Source organism: Podarcis liolepis (assembly GCF_965112155.1).
Source record: "Podarcis liolepis genome assembly, chromosome: 14".
NCBI classification, from domain to species: Eukaryota; Metazoa; Chordata; class Lepidosauria; order Squamata; family Lacertidae; genus Podarcis; species Podarcis liolepis.
The window spans coordinates 53,694,811-53,712,256 of NC_139569.1; the positions used below are offsets into that span (position 1 = coordinate 53,694,811).

The 17,446-nt window shown below is 47.4% G+C and overlaps 1 protein-coding gene across 5 annotated transcripts in view; it reads left to right on the forward strand.

Annotated features, from left to right (window-relative positions):
- The window catches only part of SNX33 (sorting nexin 33), a 55,796-nt gene that overhangs the window by 33,186 nt on the left and 5,164 nt on the right, over positions 1–17,446 (forward strand). The window contains exons 2-3 of one of the 5 annotated variants that reach the window (XM_083475791.1): positions 7,723–7,819; positions 11,770–12,854. The exons of 1 other annotated variant lie outside the window; for it this stretch is intronic. In XM_083475791.1, the coding sequence (XP_083331917.1) occupies positions 7,723–7,819; positions 11,770–12,013 (341 nt within the window). In that variant the 3' untranslated portion in view covers positions 12,014–12,854. Of the gene's footprint in view, positions 1–377; positions 561–4,210; positions 4,378–7,722; positions 7,820–11,769; positions 12,855–17,446 lie in introns of those variants that run through there. 3 more of the 5 variants (XR_014519221.1, XM_083475792.1, XM_083475796.1) reach the window with 3 other exon arrangements.

Below are 17,446 nucleotides of genomic sequence, written 5' to 3' on the forward strand. Positions count from 1 at the left end.
TCTTTAAGAGCGGAAACACCACTGCTTCCTTCAGTTCCCCTGGGAATGTCCCCGTGCCAAGGGACAAATTGATAATTTCAACCAGGGGGGTCCGTGCGACATCTGGACACGCCCTAATCAGCCAAGACGGGCACGGATCGAGAAGGCAGGTGGTGGGCCTATCAGCTTGGAGGAATCTATCCACATCAGCAGGGAGTATCTGATTGAAATGGTCCAACACTGGACCCAAAGACAGTTGAGGGGCCTCCAGTTCAGTCACTTAATCTAAATTGGCAGGGAGGTCACGGCAGAGCAACAGGATTTTCTCCGCAAAAAGGCTCGCAAATGCCTCACAGCTGTGGGTCGAATTTGTGCTTAAATTTGCTTGTCCTCCTAAGGACGTTATAAATGGATTGATGACCAGAAACACCAAGAGACAAGCAGAGATGGACTTGAAGAAAGGCTCCAGGGCACAAGTGGAAGTGAGCACAGGACGAAAAGCCTCGAAGGTTGTGGTTGCTGTGGGAAAAGATGGGAAGAAATGGAAGACACACCCCTTTCCCTTTTTTAAACAGGATGAAGCAGGAAAGGGACCCCTGACCATTAGGTCCAGTCATGGCCAACTCTGGGGTTGCGGCGCTCATCTCGCTTTATTGGCCCAGGGAGCTGACGTACAGCTTCCGGGTCATGTGGCCAGCATGACTAAGCCGCTTCTGGCGAACCAGAGCAGTGCATGGAAACGCCATTTACCTTCCCGCCAGAGTGGCACCTATTTATCTACTTGCACTTTGACATGCTTTCAAACTCCTAGGTTGGCAGGAGCAGGAACCGAGCAACGGGAGCTCACCCCATTGCGGGGATTCGAACCGCCGACCTTCAGATTGGCAAGCCCTAGGCTCTGTGGTTTAACCCACAGTGCCACCCACGTCCCTTATACCTTGAATACTTTAACTAATTGTTATAGATACAATTGGCAGACAGATAACCTGAGTGCACTCTTTTCATTTTTGTTTTTTCTTGCTTTTTTCTCTTGCCTTTCTGTGGTCTTTAATCTTTGCTTGGTCTATGTTACTTATATATATATATATTTATGCTTTGCTTTTTGGCATTTTCTTTCTTGGACTAATGAAGAGACACCCCAGAAGGTGGTGGGTGGAAGATGAGGGGCCTTGCATGACAGGAAGTGTGCAGAGGATCTCCCAGGCAGGAGGCTGGCGGAAGGGGGGGAGAGCTCCCTCTTGTGTGTGTGGAATGAGGGTCAAGATACCATTATGGCAGAGGACCTTGAGCTTCTTTCTTCTCTTCTTTTTCTGTTACTTTATTCTTCTCTCTTGCTTCTCTTCTATTTATTTTCTTGGCTCAGAGTTCTCTTTATTGTACTTTGTGTGGAAAACTCTCAATAAAGCTGACTTTAAAAGTCCAGGAAACGAGGCTCCCTTTGGAGAGCATTGCCAAAATGCCGGCAGCTGTCACTGCACCTTGTGGCAGCAGATTCCATCTCTTCCTTATGGCTGGTGGGAGCAGAGAAGGAGAGAATTGCAGACAATGTGGGCGTCTCTCCTGTTTGCATGCCTCACTAAGGTGACACACACATGGAATCTAAACCACACCTGTGGATTGAAGGTGGGGTTTGGAGTAGGCTGACACTCCCGTGAATCAGGGCAGGGGAAAAGGAGAAGTCATGTTTGAGCTCAGAGGCAAGAGCTGCCTTGTTTCCCACTGAAAAGCGAGGTGGGTGGTGATCCGTGCCAGGTGGGTTTGAAAAGGTGGCCTAGGATCATAACCACAGCCCATTTATTGGTGCGCTGCATTTCCCACAAATCCATTTTGCTCACAGCAGTTCAAATCCAGTTTGGCAGTTTTGAACTTCTGAGCTTTGCTTACGGGAGACAAAATAAACATGCTGAATTTAGATCACTCTAGGGCACTGGAAAAATTCCCTATGCAAATCTCCCTAGTTTGCATAGGATTCTCTTCTGGAAAGTTTAAAGTCAAAATGTTCTGGGAAATCTACATCACATCACGGAACCTACTTTATTGTGAGAGTTATCTAACACAGTCCGTATATTTCATGTTCCAAAGTTCAATTGTCTTTTACAACCACTGCTGACCCCACTGGGCGTGGTAATCCAGTCAGGGAAAAAGGGAGGCAGACTATGTTTAGGGCACCTTTTCTAGCTCCTCCCCCTTTTCAGGGTGAGCAGAGTGGATCCTAAATAGGGCTGCTCAGTCATGGATACAGCTGCCGAGTTGTATTATATACAGCTGCCACTCCAATTGGAGAACAGCCTTCACCAAAAGTGTCATGGACATTGAAGACATGCAAACTCGGGACGAAAGGGAGAAACGTGCTAAGAGCAAGGCAAACCCTCACCGTGATCAACTCCTGCCCAGAAACCTGCGTCCCCACTGTGAAAGGTAGCCAAGGGGTCATCCAGACCAAACCCCAGCAGTTTTAGAAATCCTCCCGCCCCGCCATGGCCATCAGTGAAACCTTTGCGGCTGTGTGAGTGCAGGGGGAGGGAGCAGAGGGCCCCTCCAAGTGTCGGTGTGCTACAACTCCCATGAACTCAGGCCAGCATGGCCAACTGTCAGGGATGATGGGAGCTGTGGTGCAGCAGCATCTCGAGGTCTCTGCAGCTTGACCCAAACTCTGCTTCCTGTTCTGTAAGATGTTCTTTTTCTGCTGAAGAAAGGCAGGAATCGTAAGCAGGGTGGGGGTGGGGGGTGTCACGAGGCCAGCTCCATAACTGCTTCCTGGGCTGCCACAATGGATTATATAACCTCCGGTCAGCAGTGAGGGAGGACATGAACTCCTAGGGAAGCAAGATCCTGTTTACTTGCACACAAGTGCCAGGAGGAAAGGGAAAGGACAGCAGGAAAGCAGTGAGTCCCAGCAGCTTCTCAGCACATGGTTTAAAAGTGGGGGGGGGGGGCAGTAGACAGAGAGGCCCCTTCCCACCCTCTGGTGTCTTATGTGGGCATATGCCTGGCCTGCCTTCCCAAAAGGCAAATGCTCTTGCTGTCTTCCTTGGGAGGAAATGAATGGCAGATGGTGAATAAGGTCAGCATTACAGTGCATCCCATCTGTAGTAATGCTGGGCCACACCCACCTTCCCCACCTGTCCTACAATCCAGCGGGAGCCGGCTAGGAGAGGGAAGGTGGTGCCACAGCATTTACTTTTTCAGGACAAAACACAACAGAAGGGGTAGTTGCTGCCACCACTCCCTTCTCCGGGGATAGCCCAGAAGATTAACCCAAGGGAGAAGGTTACTCTTCCTTGTTACCGGCTGCCCCCACCCTGCATTGCTTTACCACAAATCACAGGCAGAAATTCAACAGGTTCAGTAGGAGGCTAAGTGGTCAGACTTTGGATTCAAACTTTCCCCAGAAAGGCACACAGAACAAAATAGGAAAATCCTTTTTTAAAAGTTATTTAAAAAGCAAGATTAAACATACTTAAAAGTAGGCACATCTCTTATGTGGTTCAGACAAGAAAATAACATTGTAAAGCATCGCTAGCTAAACGTACCGTATTTTTCGCTCTATAGGACGCACTTTTTCCCCTTCAAAAATGAAGGGGAAATGTGTGCGTCCTATGGAGCGAAAGCAGGCTCCCTGGCTTCAGCGATAGCAATGCGAAGCCTCCAAAGCCTGCGCTCCGGAGGCTTCGCGTTGCTTTTGCTGAAGCCAGGAGAGTCTGGTCTTTGAGGCTGGCGGTGGGGGAAAGCAGTGCTTCCCCCCACCGCCAGCCCCACAGGCTCGGGGGGCAGCGGGAAGGCGCGTGACGGCTTCGCGCTACTCCTCAACCTGGTTTAAAGGCTGGCGGTGGGGGAAAGCAGCGCTTCCCCCCACCGCCAGCCCCACAGGCTCAGGGGGCAGCGGGAAGGCGTGCGACGCCTTCGCGCTGCTCCCGGACCTGGTTTGGAGGCTGGCGGTGGGGGAACGCAGCACTCGGTCAAAAAGCCCACAGGAGCCGCACGCTCTTTAAAGGGTGCGTGGCTCCTGTGGGCTTTTGCGGGAGATGGGGGAATTCCCCCACTTCCCGCAAAAGCAAGCAGAAGCCACACGCTCTTTAAAGGCTGTGCGGCTTCTGTGGGCTTTTCTACGAGGTGGGGGATTTCCCCCACCTCTCAGAAAAGCCCGCAGGAGCCGTGCAGCCTTTAAAGAGCGCGCCACTCTTGGGGGCTTTTCCCCAAGGAGGGAGAAGGGACTGACTGGCCGAGTCAGTCCCTTCTCCTTCCTGTGGGCTTTTGCGGGAGATGCGGGAATTCCCCCACCTCCTGCAATAGCAGGGAGAAGGTCTGGGAGAATTGCACAGGCTGCGTTCAGCCTGTCTGCTGCTCCCAGAGCTGGGGGGGGGGGGCGGAATCATATTTCCCCCCTTGATTTCCCCCTCTGAAAACTAGGTGTGCCCTATGGTCAGGTGCGCACTATAGAGCGAAAAATATGGTACTTACAAAACGAGAACACAAGAAAAGTTAAGACAGTTCGTAAAGTTCTCGGCTGAATCCGCATCTCAAGAAGACAACAGGAATTCTTCATCACAAAGAACACACATATGAATGACGACTGCCGACAAGGTGGTGAATCTGGCAGAAGGGCGGATGGATGTTGCCTGCTTGCCTGCTCCTTTCCTAAGGTTTTTATCCTTAAAACCCCACGTGTAATCAGACCCCCAAGGACCAATCAGAATTTCTAATTAATTCAAAATTTACCAATGGTCACCGAGTGGGATAATAACTCAGCTTGTGACAGCTGAAGCTTGTTTGTACTCAAAATCTCGGGATCAAAGTGTTGCTCCCAAACTTCTCAGAAACACAGCAGATCCTCCTTTCTCCTGTAATGAGGCTTGATAGCCCTTATTCACACAGGGACAGCTCTTAGTAACCAGGTGTTAAATCACCACTAATCAACTGGAAGTTTTCCTTCCTGCAGATGCATGAGATAAGTATTCACACTCCCAGAGCCAGTTAGTCTACAGTTTCAAAGCAACAGACGTATATTTCCCATAAATCATTTGGCCTTTGGTTTTCCCACAGTGCTTTTCTTCAGCTTGACCAAAGTTTGCCTACTGAAAGTTCCTAACTTCACTACGCCATATTTTATTATAATTACAGTATTCACTTATCACCTGCCCTTCACCCTACTGCCCAGGGTCTGCTGCAGCATTAAAACACAATATTAAAAACAGGAACACCATTTCAGATAAAATCACAGTGGACTTTGCTACCAAACTCTGCCATTTTGTCCTCACCCACAACCACTTCAAATTTGGAGATGACCTGTTCCTCCAGATCAGCGGCACAGCAATGGGCACCCGCATGGCCCCCCAGTATGCCAACATCTTCATGGCAGATTTGGAACAACGCTTCCTAAACTCCTACCCACTCAAACCTCTCTTGTACCTATGATACATTGACAATTTTTTTTTTATCTGGACACATGGCCAGCAGACCCTGGACACCTTCCACCAGACATTCAGTGACCTGATCTATGCAAGAAATATATTTTCTGGACACTACTATAAAAATACAGGATGGGTGCATAGACATCACCTTATACTGAAAACCAACTGACCGACAAACATATCTACATGCTTCCAGCTACCATCCCAAACATACCAAACAATCAATTGTATATAGCCAGGCTCTATGATACAGCTGCATCTGTTCCAACTCTACAGACACGGATTCTCACCTAAGAGATCTACAGCAAACCTTTTTGGAACTAAAATACCCGTCTGATGAAGTCGAACAGGTTTGTTGAACAGATAAAAAAAAGCCAGACTGAAAGCTAGAGAGAACTCGCTGCAAGACAGACCCAAAAGAGAAAATAACAGAACACCACTAGTTATCATATACAGCTCCCAGGTTAAAACAGTTCAACTCATCATCAGAGATTTGCAACCTCTCCTAGACAACAACAGTTCTTTTTCTCAAGCTCTGGGAGGAAAGACCTTTCATTGCCTACAGACAGCCACCCAATCTTAAACAACTCCTCACCCACAATAATACAGCAACCAGGCTTAACATGGACACTGGTACCAGAACCTGCAATAAACCTAGATGCCAACTTTGCTGCCACATAAACCCAGACAACACCATTACTGGACCCAACAACATCAAACATACCATCTCAGGACTATTTACTTGCTCATCTTCCAACATTGTGTATGCCACCAAATGCCAGCACGCCCTACAGCGTCCTATTGGACAAACAGGCCAAACCCACGCCAAATCTGACATCAGGAATCACAAGACAGAGAAGCCAGTAGGAGAACACTTCAACCTCCCAGGACAATCAATACAGGAACTCAAAGCAGCTGTCTTATTATAAAATAATTTCAGAAATAGACTTGAAAGAGAAGTTACTGAATTACAACTTATTACTAAACATGGACCATGAAGAAGGCTGATCGCCAAAGAATTGATGCTTTTGAATTATGGTGCTGGAGGAGACTCTTGAGAGTCCCATGGACTGCAAGAAGATCAAACGTATCCATTCTTAAGGAAATCAGCCCTGAGTGCTCACTGGAAGGACAGATCATGAAGCTGAGGCTCCAAGACTTTGGCCACCTCATGAGAAGAGAAGACTCCCTGGAAAAGACCCTGATGTTGGGAAAGATTGAGGGCACAAGGAGAAGGGGACGACAGAAGACGAGATGGTTGGACAGTGTTCTCGAAGCTACAAACATGAGTCTGACCAAACTGCGGGAGGCAGTGGAAGACAGGAGTGCCTGGTGTGCTCTGGTCCATGGGGTCACGAAGAGTCGGACACGACTAAACGACTAAACAACAACAACTAAACATGGGTGGCACTGTGGTCTAAACCATAGAGCCTAGGGCTTGCTGATCAGAAGGTCAGCAGTTCGAATCCCCGCAATGGAGTGAGCTCCTGTTGTTCAGTCCCAGCTCCTAGCAGTTTGAAAGCACGTCAAAGTGCAAGTAGATAAATAGGTACTGCTCCGGTGGGAAGGTAAACGGCATTTCCATACGCTGTCTGGTGACTTCTGTTTCAGTGTACCTCAAGAAGTGTGCATGCACACGAAAGCTTTTACCCAGAACAAACTTAGTTGGTCTCTAAGGTACTGCTGGACAATTTTTTAATTTATTATTATTAAAACAGTTTAAAAGAACAACTTGAAGCCATAAAAGTAAGGCCTGTCCTCAGGTGCCCAAGGCCAGGGTGAGAAGCCGTCTGCAGCATCCTCCAGAATCTGTCACTGTGAAGGCACCAGACTCACTTCTGTGGGTCCCACAGTTCAGGGGCCACCACAGAGAAGGCCCTTTCCCAGCCCGCTCCCACTCCCTGGAGCCAGTGAGGGTGGGAGAATTCACCACCCCTGGGAGAGCAAGCCTATGTGTTCAGTGGGCTTTTGGGGTATTGCAGGATTCTATTTCAGACCTCTTCTATATCATCTTCTCTTCTCTGCCATTCTTCTCCTAGGACAGGGCTGGGGAACCTCTGGCCTTCCAGATGGTTCTGGCCTCCCATCAGCCCAAGCCAGCATGCTTAGTGGGCAGGGAGGATGGGAATTCTGGTCCAGCAACATCTGAAGCAGTTCCCCACCCATCTGAGGTTGACAGTTTGTAAAGAAGGGCAGGACGTGGGTATTTCCAACCACATATTCTCTTGGCATCTTGCTAATGTAAACAGTGACATGCTGGTGATTTAATAGAATTAATAGAGGTAGAGGGTATCCTAGTGGCCATCCAGTCTGGCCCCTTTCTTCAATGCAGGAATCCTGCAACTGCAGCATCCCAGACAGGAGGCCAGCCAGCCAAGGAGAGGCTCCCCAACCCTGACTGTTAGGAGCTGGATCGGTCTTACTCCCAGGTAAGGGTTAGGGGTAGGATCATTGCTTTTACAATGGTGCAATTGGGTAAGCTTAAGCTCTGGGTTTGATGGGGTGTATCCAAATACCTTAGATCATGATACCCATTTATGCCAATGGGCCTATTCTAAGTACAACTAGCATTGGATGCAGCCCAATGAACTTAGATGGTGGCTTTTCAACTGTGATCTGTATTATGTCCCAGCCCTGCTGCCTCTGTGGGGGCTTTTCTACCCCTGCTGCCACCTGGGGCAGGGGCCTGCCCCAAAGTCCTATACTCAGGAAAGACCAGGAGGCAGGAAAAGTCATGGTTTCCTGAAGTGAGGCAACATTCTGTTGGCACATGGGAAGCGTCGAGAGTATGCAGAATCTTGCTGAATCTTTTTGTCTAGACACTTATTTTTGACATTTAGCTGCTTATTTTTGGAATAGTTTCATTTTGTTCTCCTTCAGACTGGCAGAGGAAGGATTTGAGGAGCAAATTAAGCTTGTCTACGTAGGGATTTGGGGGCTGGATTAATTTGGAATTGTTCTGATTATCTGCTTTCTGTTCACTGAAAAAACCCCAAGTCCCTGTGAAGATAACAAGAGTTGGAATAAAGACAGGCAAGATTCAATCCAGAGAAGATTTGGCTGAAGAAAGTAGCTGGAGAGGAGAGCCTAATGCCCAAGAATTTTTAACCAGGTCAGGAAGGGTGTTGCCCCAAATGAGACTGAAGGGCAGCCAAGATTGGGCAGAACATCCTCCACGGAAGAAAATAAGGACGTCCTCCTGGCACTCCTGTTCCCACACCAAGGATCACTCTGCAAGCCCCATTCTCTCCACAGTTAAACCTAATTGAAGGCTTGGTGGCTTTGCTGTGCCTCCACAATGGAAGGCAGACAGGCTTCTGAACCCCAGGTGCTGGAAGCCGCAGGAGGGGAGAGTTGCTCTGGTGCTCAGATCCCGCTTGCGGGTTTCCTTCGGAGGCATCTGGCTGGCCCCTGTGAGAACAGGCGAGTGGACAAGGTGGGGCATCCACAAGACTGCATCATAAGATGGCAATCTTTTCTTATTTGTGAGTTAAGTACTTGGGAATAAGTACCATCAAACTCAGGATCGTGCTGCACAGTTACCTGGTTTGCAGTCTTCAAAATCTAACTACCTAATACCAATAATTTCGAGACAGAATAAATTCGCTGGTGCAAATGCAGATGCCATGGCAATAGTGGCATAAGTTTTGCAAGCAGATGTGAACGGGTGCATGCAGTGAGAAAGTACAAAACCCAATCAATTATAGATGGGGAGTACGTTGCAAATGACAGCAGGTGGCCTGGTTTCTGCACCAATGCTATCCCTTCTTTTTGTGCCCAGAAGATGCGGTTTTATGCCTGAGTAAGTCCGAAGGGTGGCCACTGTGCAGCAGCGAGAGCAGAAGGCAGTCCGCTGTGCCTGCCTCGTGTATTAGGCAGTCCATCTGAATTATTTATTGCCAAAAACTGGGTTATTTCTTCATTTGCATTAGCGTGAGGTGGCAGCTGGATAGTGAGGACTCTTGGCTTCATTCTTTATAGATTCAGAATCTTGCAAACACGAGGAGAGTCCTGCTGAAGTCCGTAGTGGCTAACGGGATTCCTCTTGCTTACTTGGGGGCTGGCCCAAGACATTTTGTTGCCTGAAGCAAAGGATAAGATAGTGCCTTCCTCTCCTTCTGCATGCATCTTCTTACGAGACCAGCAGTTAAATTTTATTTGTGATTATGGGGCAACATCTTCCACTGTACCTGAGGGTTGCAGACTTGCTTAGGGGCCCCAGAGCAAGCCACTTGAGGAGACCCTGGGAAAATGGAGATGGCTACGGCCCCCAGATTCTCATTCTGTCTAATGGTAGGGCCAGCCTTGTTCTTGGCCCTGTCTTAGACCAATAAGGTGGCATTGATGTTAGCCAGCCTTCCAAGCTTGGTGGTTGAGTCTCCCCCCAGTTATAAGTCATGGTAATCTGAGAAAATAAAGAACCATCTCCCTATCTCACGCTGGAACTGCTTCTTTAATATACCCCAAAAGAGAGCATGAGAGATGTTTCCTGTAAGAGCTTCATCCATTTCCATATATCTGGTGATATTTCTGGGCGGTGTGTGCTTAAAGAAATACTAGAAAATATATTGGCATGCTCAGCCCACTTCTCCTAGCTAGCTAGCAGATTAATTAATTAATTAACTGCTTGATTGTAAAAAAACAAAAAAGCAGTTTACAGAAAAGATATGTTTGAGCAGACCACATATAGGATTCCACTGTTAGTAAACTTTAGATCAACCACAGTTTTCTAGTTTAGATGCAACAGGAAACTATAGTTAACTGTAGCTTCCTGGCTTTTTTGCTTGCGTGGGCAAATGCACAAAGCTTGCTTATATCAAAGGTTATTGATATGACAATCCAAATGTGGCCCCTCTCTGGCTTTCCCAGTCTGTCTTGCTTGAGGTCAAACTGCACTTTTAATTATTTATTTCCACACTTAAGAACTAGATTGCATCATGCTTAGCTTGGAGAAGGGGGACAGTGATTTTAAGGAAGATATAAGGAAGTCAAGAAGTCAAAGCAAGATCAGAACACAGAGCAGTCTTTTTGCAACCTTCTGGTTCCAAAATTAACTTAAGCCAACAAGAAATCCTGACCTGTTAAGGCCATGGTAAATATTGTGGTAATCATTACTACCTTGGAATGTGAGACAGTTTATTTGAGATGGTTAGGTAGAACTGAAATGGTTTGCATTAGCGTAAAATAAGAATCAGGACGACTGAGAGCAGGTTTAGGCACCAGTAAAAAATAAAATAAAAAATGGGCCCCTCAGCAAGGGCGGAATGGCTAATTTTTATTTTTTTTACAAGGCTATAAAATAAATGTGCAATTTTATTTTTATGTTAAGAATAGATATGATAATATTTGTACTTGTTGAGAATATTAAGATCCTAATGACTAATATCAATAATATCAACACCCCCATGATTGTAGTCAAACAAACCTTATACTTTAAATGTTAAACTTGTACATGTAACACAACACAATGTGCGCTATACAAGTTTGTTGCATTTGCACAGTGTTCACTTAGAAAAACATACAAATGCAACTGTGCATAGTAAGATGTGTCTGGGCTGTCACACTGTCAAAGTGCAGAATCAGATATCTGTATAGAGTTGAAAATGCTTGGTTCACAGCATTGGACATTAACAGTATATTCTGTTGAGAATTACATAAAACATGCCAGATAGGCACCAGAAAATTGTACCAGGTCCCCACACCCCGCTCTCATTGGCCCTGATAAAAATGTGCCAGGTATCCACTTGCAATGTTTCTCAACCTTGGGTCCCCAGCTGTTGCTGGACTACAACTCCCATCATCCCTAGCTAGCAGGACCAGTGGTAGGAGATGATGAGAGTTGTCATCCAACAACAGTTGGGGACCCAAATTTGAGAAACGCTGATAGAGGGATTAATACCCAGTTTATTCTGCAGCCACTGAGCGTGCTCAGTCCTCATTGGACTGTTTTCAGACTGTGTTCTCATTTCTGCTTCTGTAAACCTCAGGTTTCCCTTGGGCCTGGGTGTTCATCAGTTTTGTTGAATTAATTAAACTAAATAGCTTTAATTGGATTTTGAATAAATGTGCAATTAATTGTTACTGGTCTGAATTTTACTGTGTGAATATCTTCCTTAGTGGGTCATGCAAACTGCTATTCTGAATGATGCTTTTATAGGGTTTGATAGGGGGCACTGGGGATGAACCAAAGGGGTGGGGGTGGGGTCGCCCAAAATGAAGTTGGAACCACTGGTTTAAAACAACTGTGCATTCATAAAATCACATCCAACGCAAACGGTGCCTTTTAAAAGGGGAAACCGAGGATTATGAGTGGGGTTCCCTCCATCTAATGATGTTGCCTTTGCCTGCTGTCTCTCTCTGCCCCACTCCCCCCGGGCAGGTGCCTTTGCCAAGGTGAAGGAGAGCCAGAGGATGAGCGACGAGGGGAAGATGGACCAGGAGGAGGCAGACGGGATCCGCAAGCGCTGCCGCGTGGTGGGCTTTGCCTTGCAGGCGGAGATGAACCATTTCCACGAGAGGCGCATCTTGGACTTCAAGAGGATGATGCAGTCATACCTCAAGCAACAGATCATCTTCTACCAGAGAGTCAGTCAGCAGCTGGAGAAGACCTTGCGGATGTATGACAGCCTCTAGTACCTCCTGGCTCTCATTTGCCTGGCAGGAGGATGAGCTGGGCTTGCATTTTCCTCTGTGCCTGGACAAGAGTACATCTGGGCATGAGAAGTGTGCCTTCCTACCATACAGCCAGGCTTGCACTTTTAAGGGGGTTTAGGAATGGGAGGGTGAGGTGGAGGCCTCATTGCCAGGTGGACTTGGGTGCCTTCAAGGCCCCTCAGTATGCACACAATCAAAAAGGGAAGCTTGCAGCACCAGCAACCCAACTCCATGTTGTAGCTTCTCTCTTCGTCCGAACTGAATGGAGAGGCAAAACGGCATTCCAGCGAACACACCATTCTGTCTTCCTCTGCTCAGGGTTTGCTGGCTTCCCAATCTGCATTGTTTACAGAGGAAGTGAGAAAATACGTTTTGTAGATGAATTGGAAACAGAACTTTTGTCATCTTGGAGTTTATTATTTGTTTTCTGCTGCTTCTCAGGCTTGATCTTCTAGAGTTTTCTCATCCTAATTGTGCCCAGTTCCCCACTGAATTGGTGAATGAGATCAGGGTTGTTTGCTGCTTATCACAACAGTACTTTCTAGATAGGTTGTGGTGAGCTTAAATAAGTGTTTTTTTAAAGGCAGAGGGATTGGAATGTAAATTTTGGTGCAACAGAATGGATCTTTTTGGGAAATCACACAAACACACAAGGTATCAGACCTTTGTATTTTTTTTCTAAACTGTCCACAGAGATAACTACAGGATTATTATTTTTTGTATTCTAAAATCAAAACAATACTTGGGAACCACAATTTTTATGTTCTGCTTGGTTTGTTACTTAAAGTGTATTTTGGGGCAAAATTCAAAGGGTCCGTTGTATCGTCATTAATTAGTTTTTAAAAATGGGTGCAGGAGCTTTTGTTTATGGTGAACTGGGGCAAAGGATGGTCTGAAAAAGGTTCAGACATGTTGACATGCTGCGTTGCCTTGGCAGAGGGAGGCTGCACAGGGGGGAATCCCATTTGACTCTTTGTACTCAGGCTTCCCAGTACCCCCTCACTTCCCAGGAGCTGCCAGCCTGTGGCTGGAAATGCAACCAGCACAAGCCCTGGCTGAGGAGCCTTTGCTCATAGCCTGGGGACGAGACTCGCTCTTGACATCTTGAAGATCATAACGCACTCCCTGAACTCGGGATGTTGAGCCCATTCTGGACAAGCTCCCGAGGGCCACATTTCAGGGGTGGGCGGAGCCAAAGGCAACAGTGGGCAGAGGAAACATGAGGCTGGTTTCTACACACTCCTCTTTTATCCTCCACCCAAAGAAGTAAGAGGCAACATGGGAGTTCCCAGATGCAATACATGCAGGAAGGCGGGGGGGGGGGCGCTAAGAGAAGGGGGCGGGGCTGGGGAGAATCCCATGTGTCAGATAAGTTCCCTACCCACATCAAAGCATGCACATTGATGCACAGGGATTCCCTTCCAACTCTGTATAATTCTATGATTCTGTGAACTTTTTCAGGGTTCCTGTGAGCATGAAATGAGCTGGAGAAACACAGTCTGATCTGAGCTTCAGCCGAACACCATGCATGCCTCTCCCTGCCCCCATGTCATCAATGCACATTCTACAGCTTCTAAGAGGCACTTGGTCATACAGAAATGCCTTGTAATGAGAAAGGCTTTTGGTCCCTGTGGCCCAGTATTGTGCACTCTGATTGGTAGGGTCTCCATAAGGGCAGTAGCTCCATGGTGGAGTGTCTGCCTTGCCTGTCCAAGGTGCCAGGTTCAATCTCCAGCATCTCCAGGATGCCTCCTGTCAGAAACCCTGGAGAGCTGCTGCCAATCAGTGTTGACAATATTGAGCTAGATAGGCCAATGGCCTGACTTGGTATAAGGCCATTTCGTATATTCTCATTAAAGAGTGGTCATTTCCAGCTGTCCCACTTGAGAGCCATCTAACTCGGAGAGCCTTTGGCCTTGACAGTGCCTGGGGCTGATGGATTTGAGAGTCACAGGTTCGCTATCCAGATGTGCTTGGACTCAAATCCATCAGTCCCAGCCAGCATGACCAGGGATGACAGGAGTTGTAATTCAGCAGTTACTGGAAGGCTGCAGATTAGCCATCCCTGTTCTAACTGCAAATGATTGAACCTGGGGCTCTGCATGCAGAGCATGTGCTTTATTGCCAGGCGAGATGGTACTCCTGTAACCACCTTTTGCATTTCCTGTGGCTCACCAAGCATAGTCATGCATATTCAAGTGTGTGTTTTCTCACCCTTGCAGAAGCTGTTGCAGCATCTGAATCCTCCCCAAATGTGGATTCTGAGCAGGTGTGGTCAGTAAGAAAGTGGGAGGGGCAGAGAGGGGTGGGGGGAAAGAGGACATATTTGCAAATACTTTGGAAAGGGGAAACAGAGGCAGATAGGTATGTCTGTGTCAACCTTGATTAGCAAGCCTGGACTTGACATGAAGAGATTTCAGAACGGAAAGGATTTGGCAGCAGTGATGGGAGGCCTCCAGCCAGATAGGGGTGCCCTGCAGTCACACCCAGCCGATGAACCAGAGATTCACCTTCCTCGCTGCAGTGGATTGGGAAGCAGGTCCTTGCTGCAGGAACAATGATGTCGAAGTTAAGGAGTGTCCCTGTTTTCATTTGCAAAAAGTTGAAAGTCCGAGTCACATGGGCAGGTGGGGTGGGAGTGGGTGAATGCAGGAAAGGGAGCAACGACAGGAGCAAAGAGCTACGGGTGGAGCGTGACCTCTTGTTATTCAAAGCTACTTCACAATTGTGCCTACAAGACAGGATTCTGAGAAGAGGGGTGGATGTCCATGTCCGTAGGTATAAATTGCTTCCAGACAGGCGCCTTTCCTTGGCTGATTGGGAGGATGTCAAAGTTAGTGGAGTTAGTTACTGTCAACACTTGCTGGCTGATAGATTGGCCTGGTGCGTGAGCGTTGTTTTCTCAGGGAAATATTGAGAATAAATTACAGCATAGAAAGGAAACCAGGCCTGGCTTGGACTTACTCCAGAGTTTCTCGCGGTACCAGAATGTTGTTTTAAGCCTTGAGTCAGTAACTCCTGCTGCTGAAAAATGCAGAGAAGCAACAAGTAATTTGCTTACCGATGTTCTTATGTCAGCATTGTGATTTCCATGTCATTTTCATAAACCAGGCAGACCCAATGTGCACCAGTTCTGCAACATGAATTTCCTGTCCCAGTCAAAATACCACACAGCCCTGGCACAGTGCTTATGCCTAGACCTCTGACGCATGAGGCCTCTGGAACAACAAGCTTCCTTCTACTTGTGCTCCTGTTTCAGATTATTTAGCCCATTCCGAAAGAAGAGTTTCAAACTTCTGTAATCATGAGAACTAGACACTTAAGCCAGCAAACAAACCTCAGATCGTCTCGCACACTTTGATTGCACACTTTGGATTCCAAGACAGTGATGGGCAGCCTCTGGCAGAGGCATATTTAGGTTCAGTTGCACTGGGCACAGAATCTCATGGGGCCACAATTATGATGTAGAATGGAAGACTAGAGGCCGGGGTGCCAAATTTTGGCATCGCACACACGGCACCACTGAAATTTGAGACCCCGAGGTCTGCCACTGCCCATGGCTCTTTGGATGTTGCTGCAATGCAAGACCCATCATCCCTCACAAATGTTCCTGGGTTGCTCTGCTACTTTTGCCTGGCATGTGGCCCCTGGAAAGTTGTCCAGAAGGCAGTGTGACCCTCAATCTGAACCCCCACCCCATCCCTGGTATAGGATGATGTTGGTCTCCAGGATCCTCAAGTCTGAGCCAGCATGGGCAATGGTCAGGAATGATGGGAGTCCAACAACACGATGGGTATACAGGGTATTCTGTGTTTTTGTTTCATATGTTTATGTTGTGAACCACCCTGTGATCTTCGGATGAAGGGCGGTATACAAATTTAATAAATAATGATGATGACATTAATGATAATATCTGGAGGGCCAGAGTTCTACTGCCCTGATCCAACCAGTCTTCCAATATAGCGCCCCTTACAGAAGTGTGTGTTTCCGGGGGGGGGGGGTTGGATTTCTCAGTGGATTTTTGCTAGCAGCAGCAGGGCAGGACCCTGGCAACGTCCCCTTCACCTGCTGCGTAACTAAGTAGCTATGAGGAACTTGACAGCTCCACCTCATATTTTAACCCTGCCAGCTGGAAGGTGGGCAGCCATCTCTGATTATGTTCCCTTCCCTGTCCTCCATATCATCAGACCCAGTTTCTGACACGATGGCTGGGATTTTGAGCTGAGATTCACTAAGCTTCATTCACAGAGGTGGAACTTGTGGCCCTCTGGTGTTGTTGAGCTACAACTTCCAACAGCCCCAGCAAGTGTGACCAGTGGCCGGGGCCAATGGGAGCAACATCCAGCAACATCGGGAGGGGCATGCAAGTTGCCCCATATATTCCAGCTCTGCTAACCCTGGAAAGAGAGAGAGAGAGAGATGCAGAGCACTGAAGCATCACCTACCCCTGACTACAACACGACAACCACTGCTGCGATTTCACCAAGCAACACCTGCTCCAGGTTGGGGTTTGCAGAGGACAAGCTTTGATGGAGTCCAGGGTAGTTTGCAGGAGAACAGGACCATGGTTAGCTCCCTGCAGAGGTGGCATCTAAGAGCAGAAGAGCAGGTGTTGCTCTGGCAATAGACTACAGGCAACTTCCCGCTTACGTGGGGGTTACGTTTCTGGCCCCCTGTGCAAAAGTGAAAGCATGTAAAGTGGGGAGCATTCTCTAAACATTCTTTAAAAGTCCTCTGCTACTCTCGTTTCAATCCATATCAAAAAATACTATATCCAAAAATATCCACAACTCAGATTGAAGCTATAGGGCTGGCCAGAGGCCGGAGGATGTGAGGGACAGTGGCTGCTTCACTAGAGGTGCCAACTTGTGAGGGTAATGGGGGGGCAATCTCTAGAATCCCAACCATGGGAACTTAGCAACTTCATTTAAGGAAAGATTAGAAAAATTCATGGAGGTGCTATTATAGGCACCTTCAAATATCTGAACAGCTGTCATATGGATGATGGGGCATGCTTGTTTTCTGCTGCTCCGAAGAGTAGGATGGCTTCCTGACCAAACATCAGGAAGAACTCTCCTTCACTAGAGGTTTTTAAGGAGAGGTTGGATGGTCATCTGCCAGGAATTCTTTAGCTGAGATTCTTGCACTACAGGGGATTGGACTAGATGAGCCTTGGAAGTCCCTTCCAACTCCAAAGTCTGTGATTTGTTCTCTATCCTCCTTCTGTGATGTGTTTTTTTCTTGTGTGTGTGTGTTTTTAAAATTAAGCCTGAGGGTAAGGACCATTTATAATAAAGCAACATGTAAGTTGCTGTGGGAGCATTTTGGGGCTTAAGAGTGGGATTAATAGTTGATACAATTAATACAGAGTACAAATAAGTAAATAATAAGGCTATCAGTGG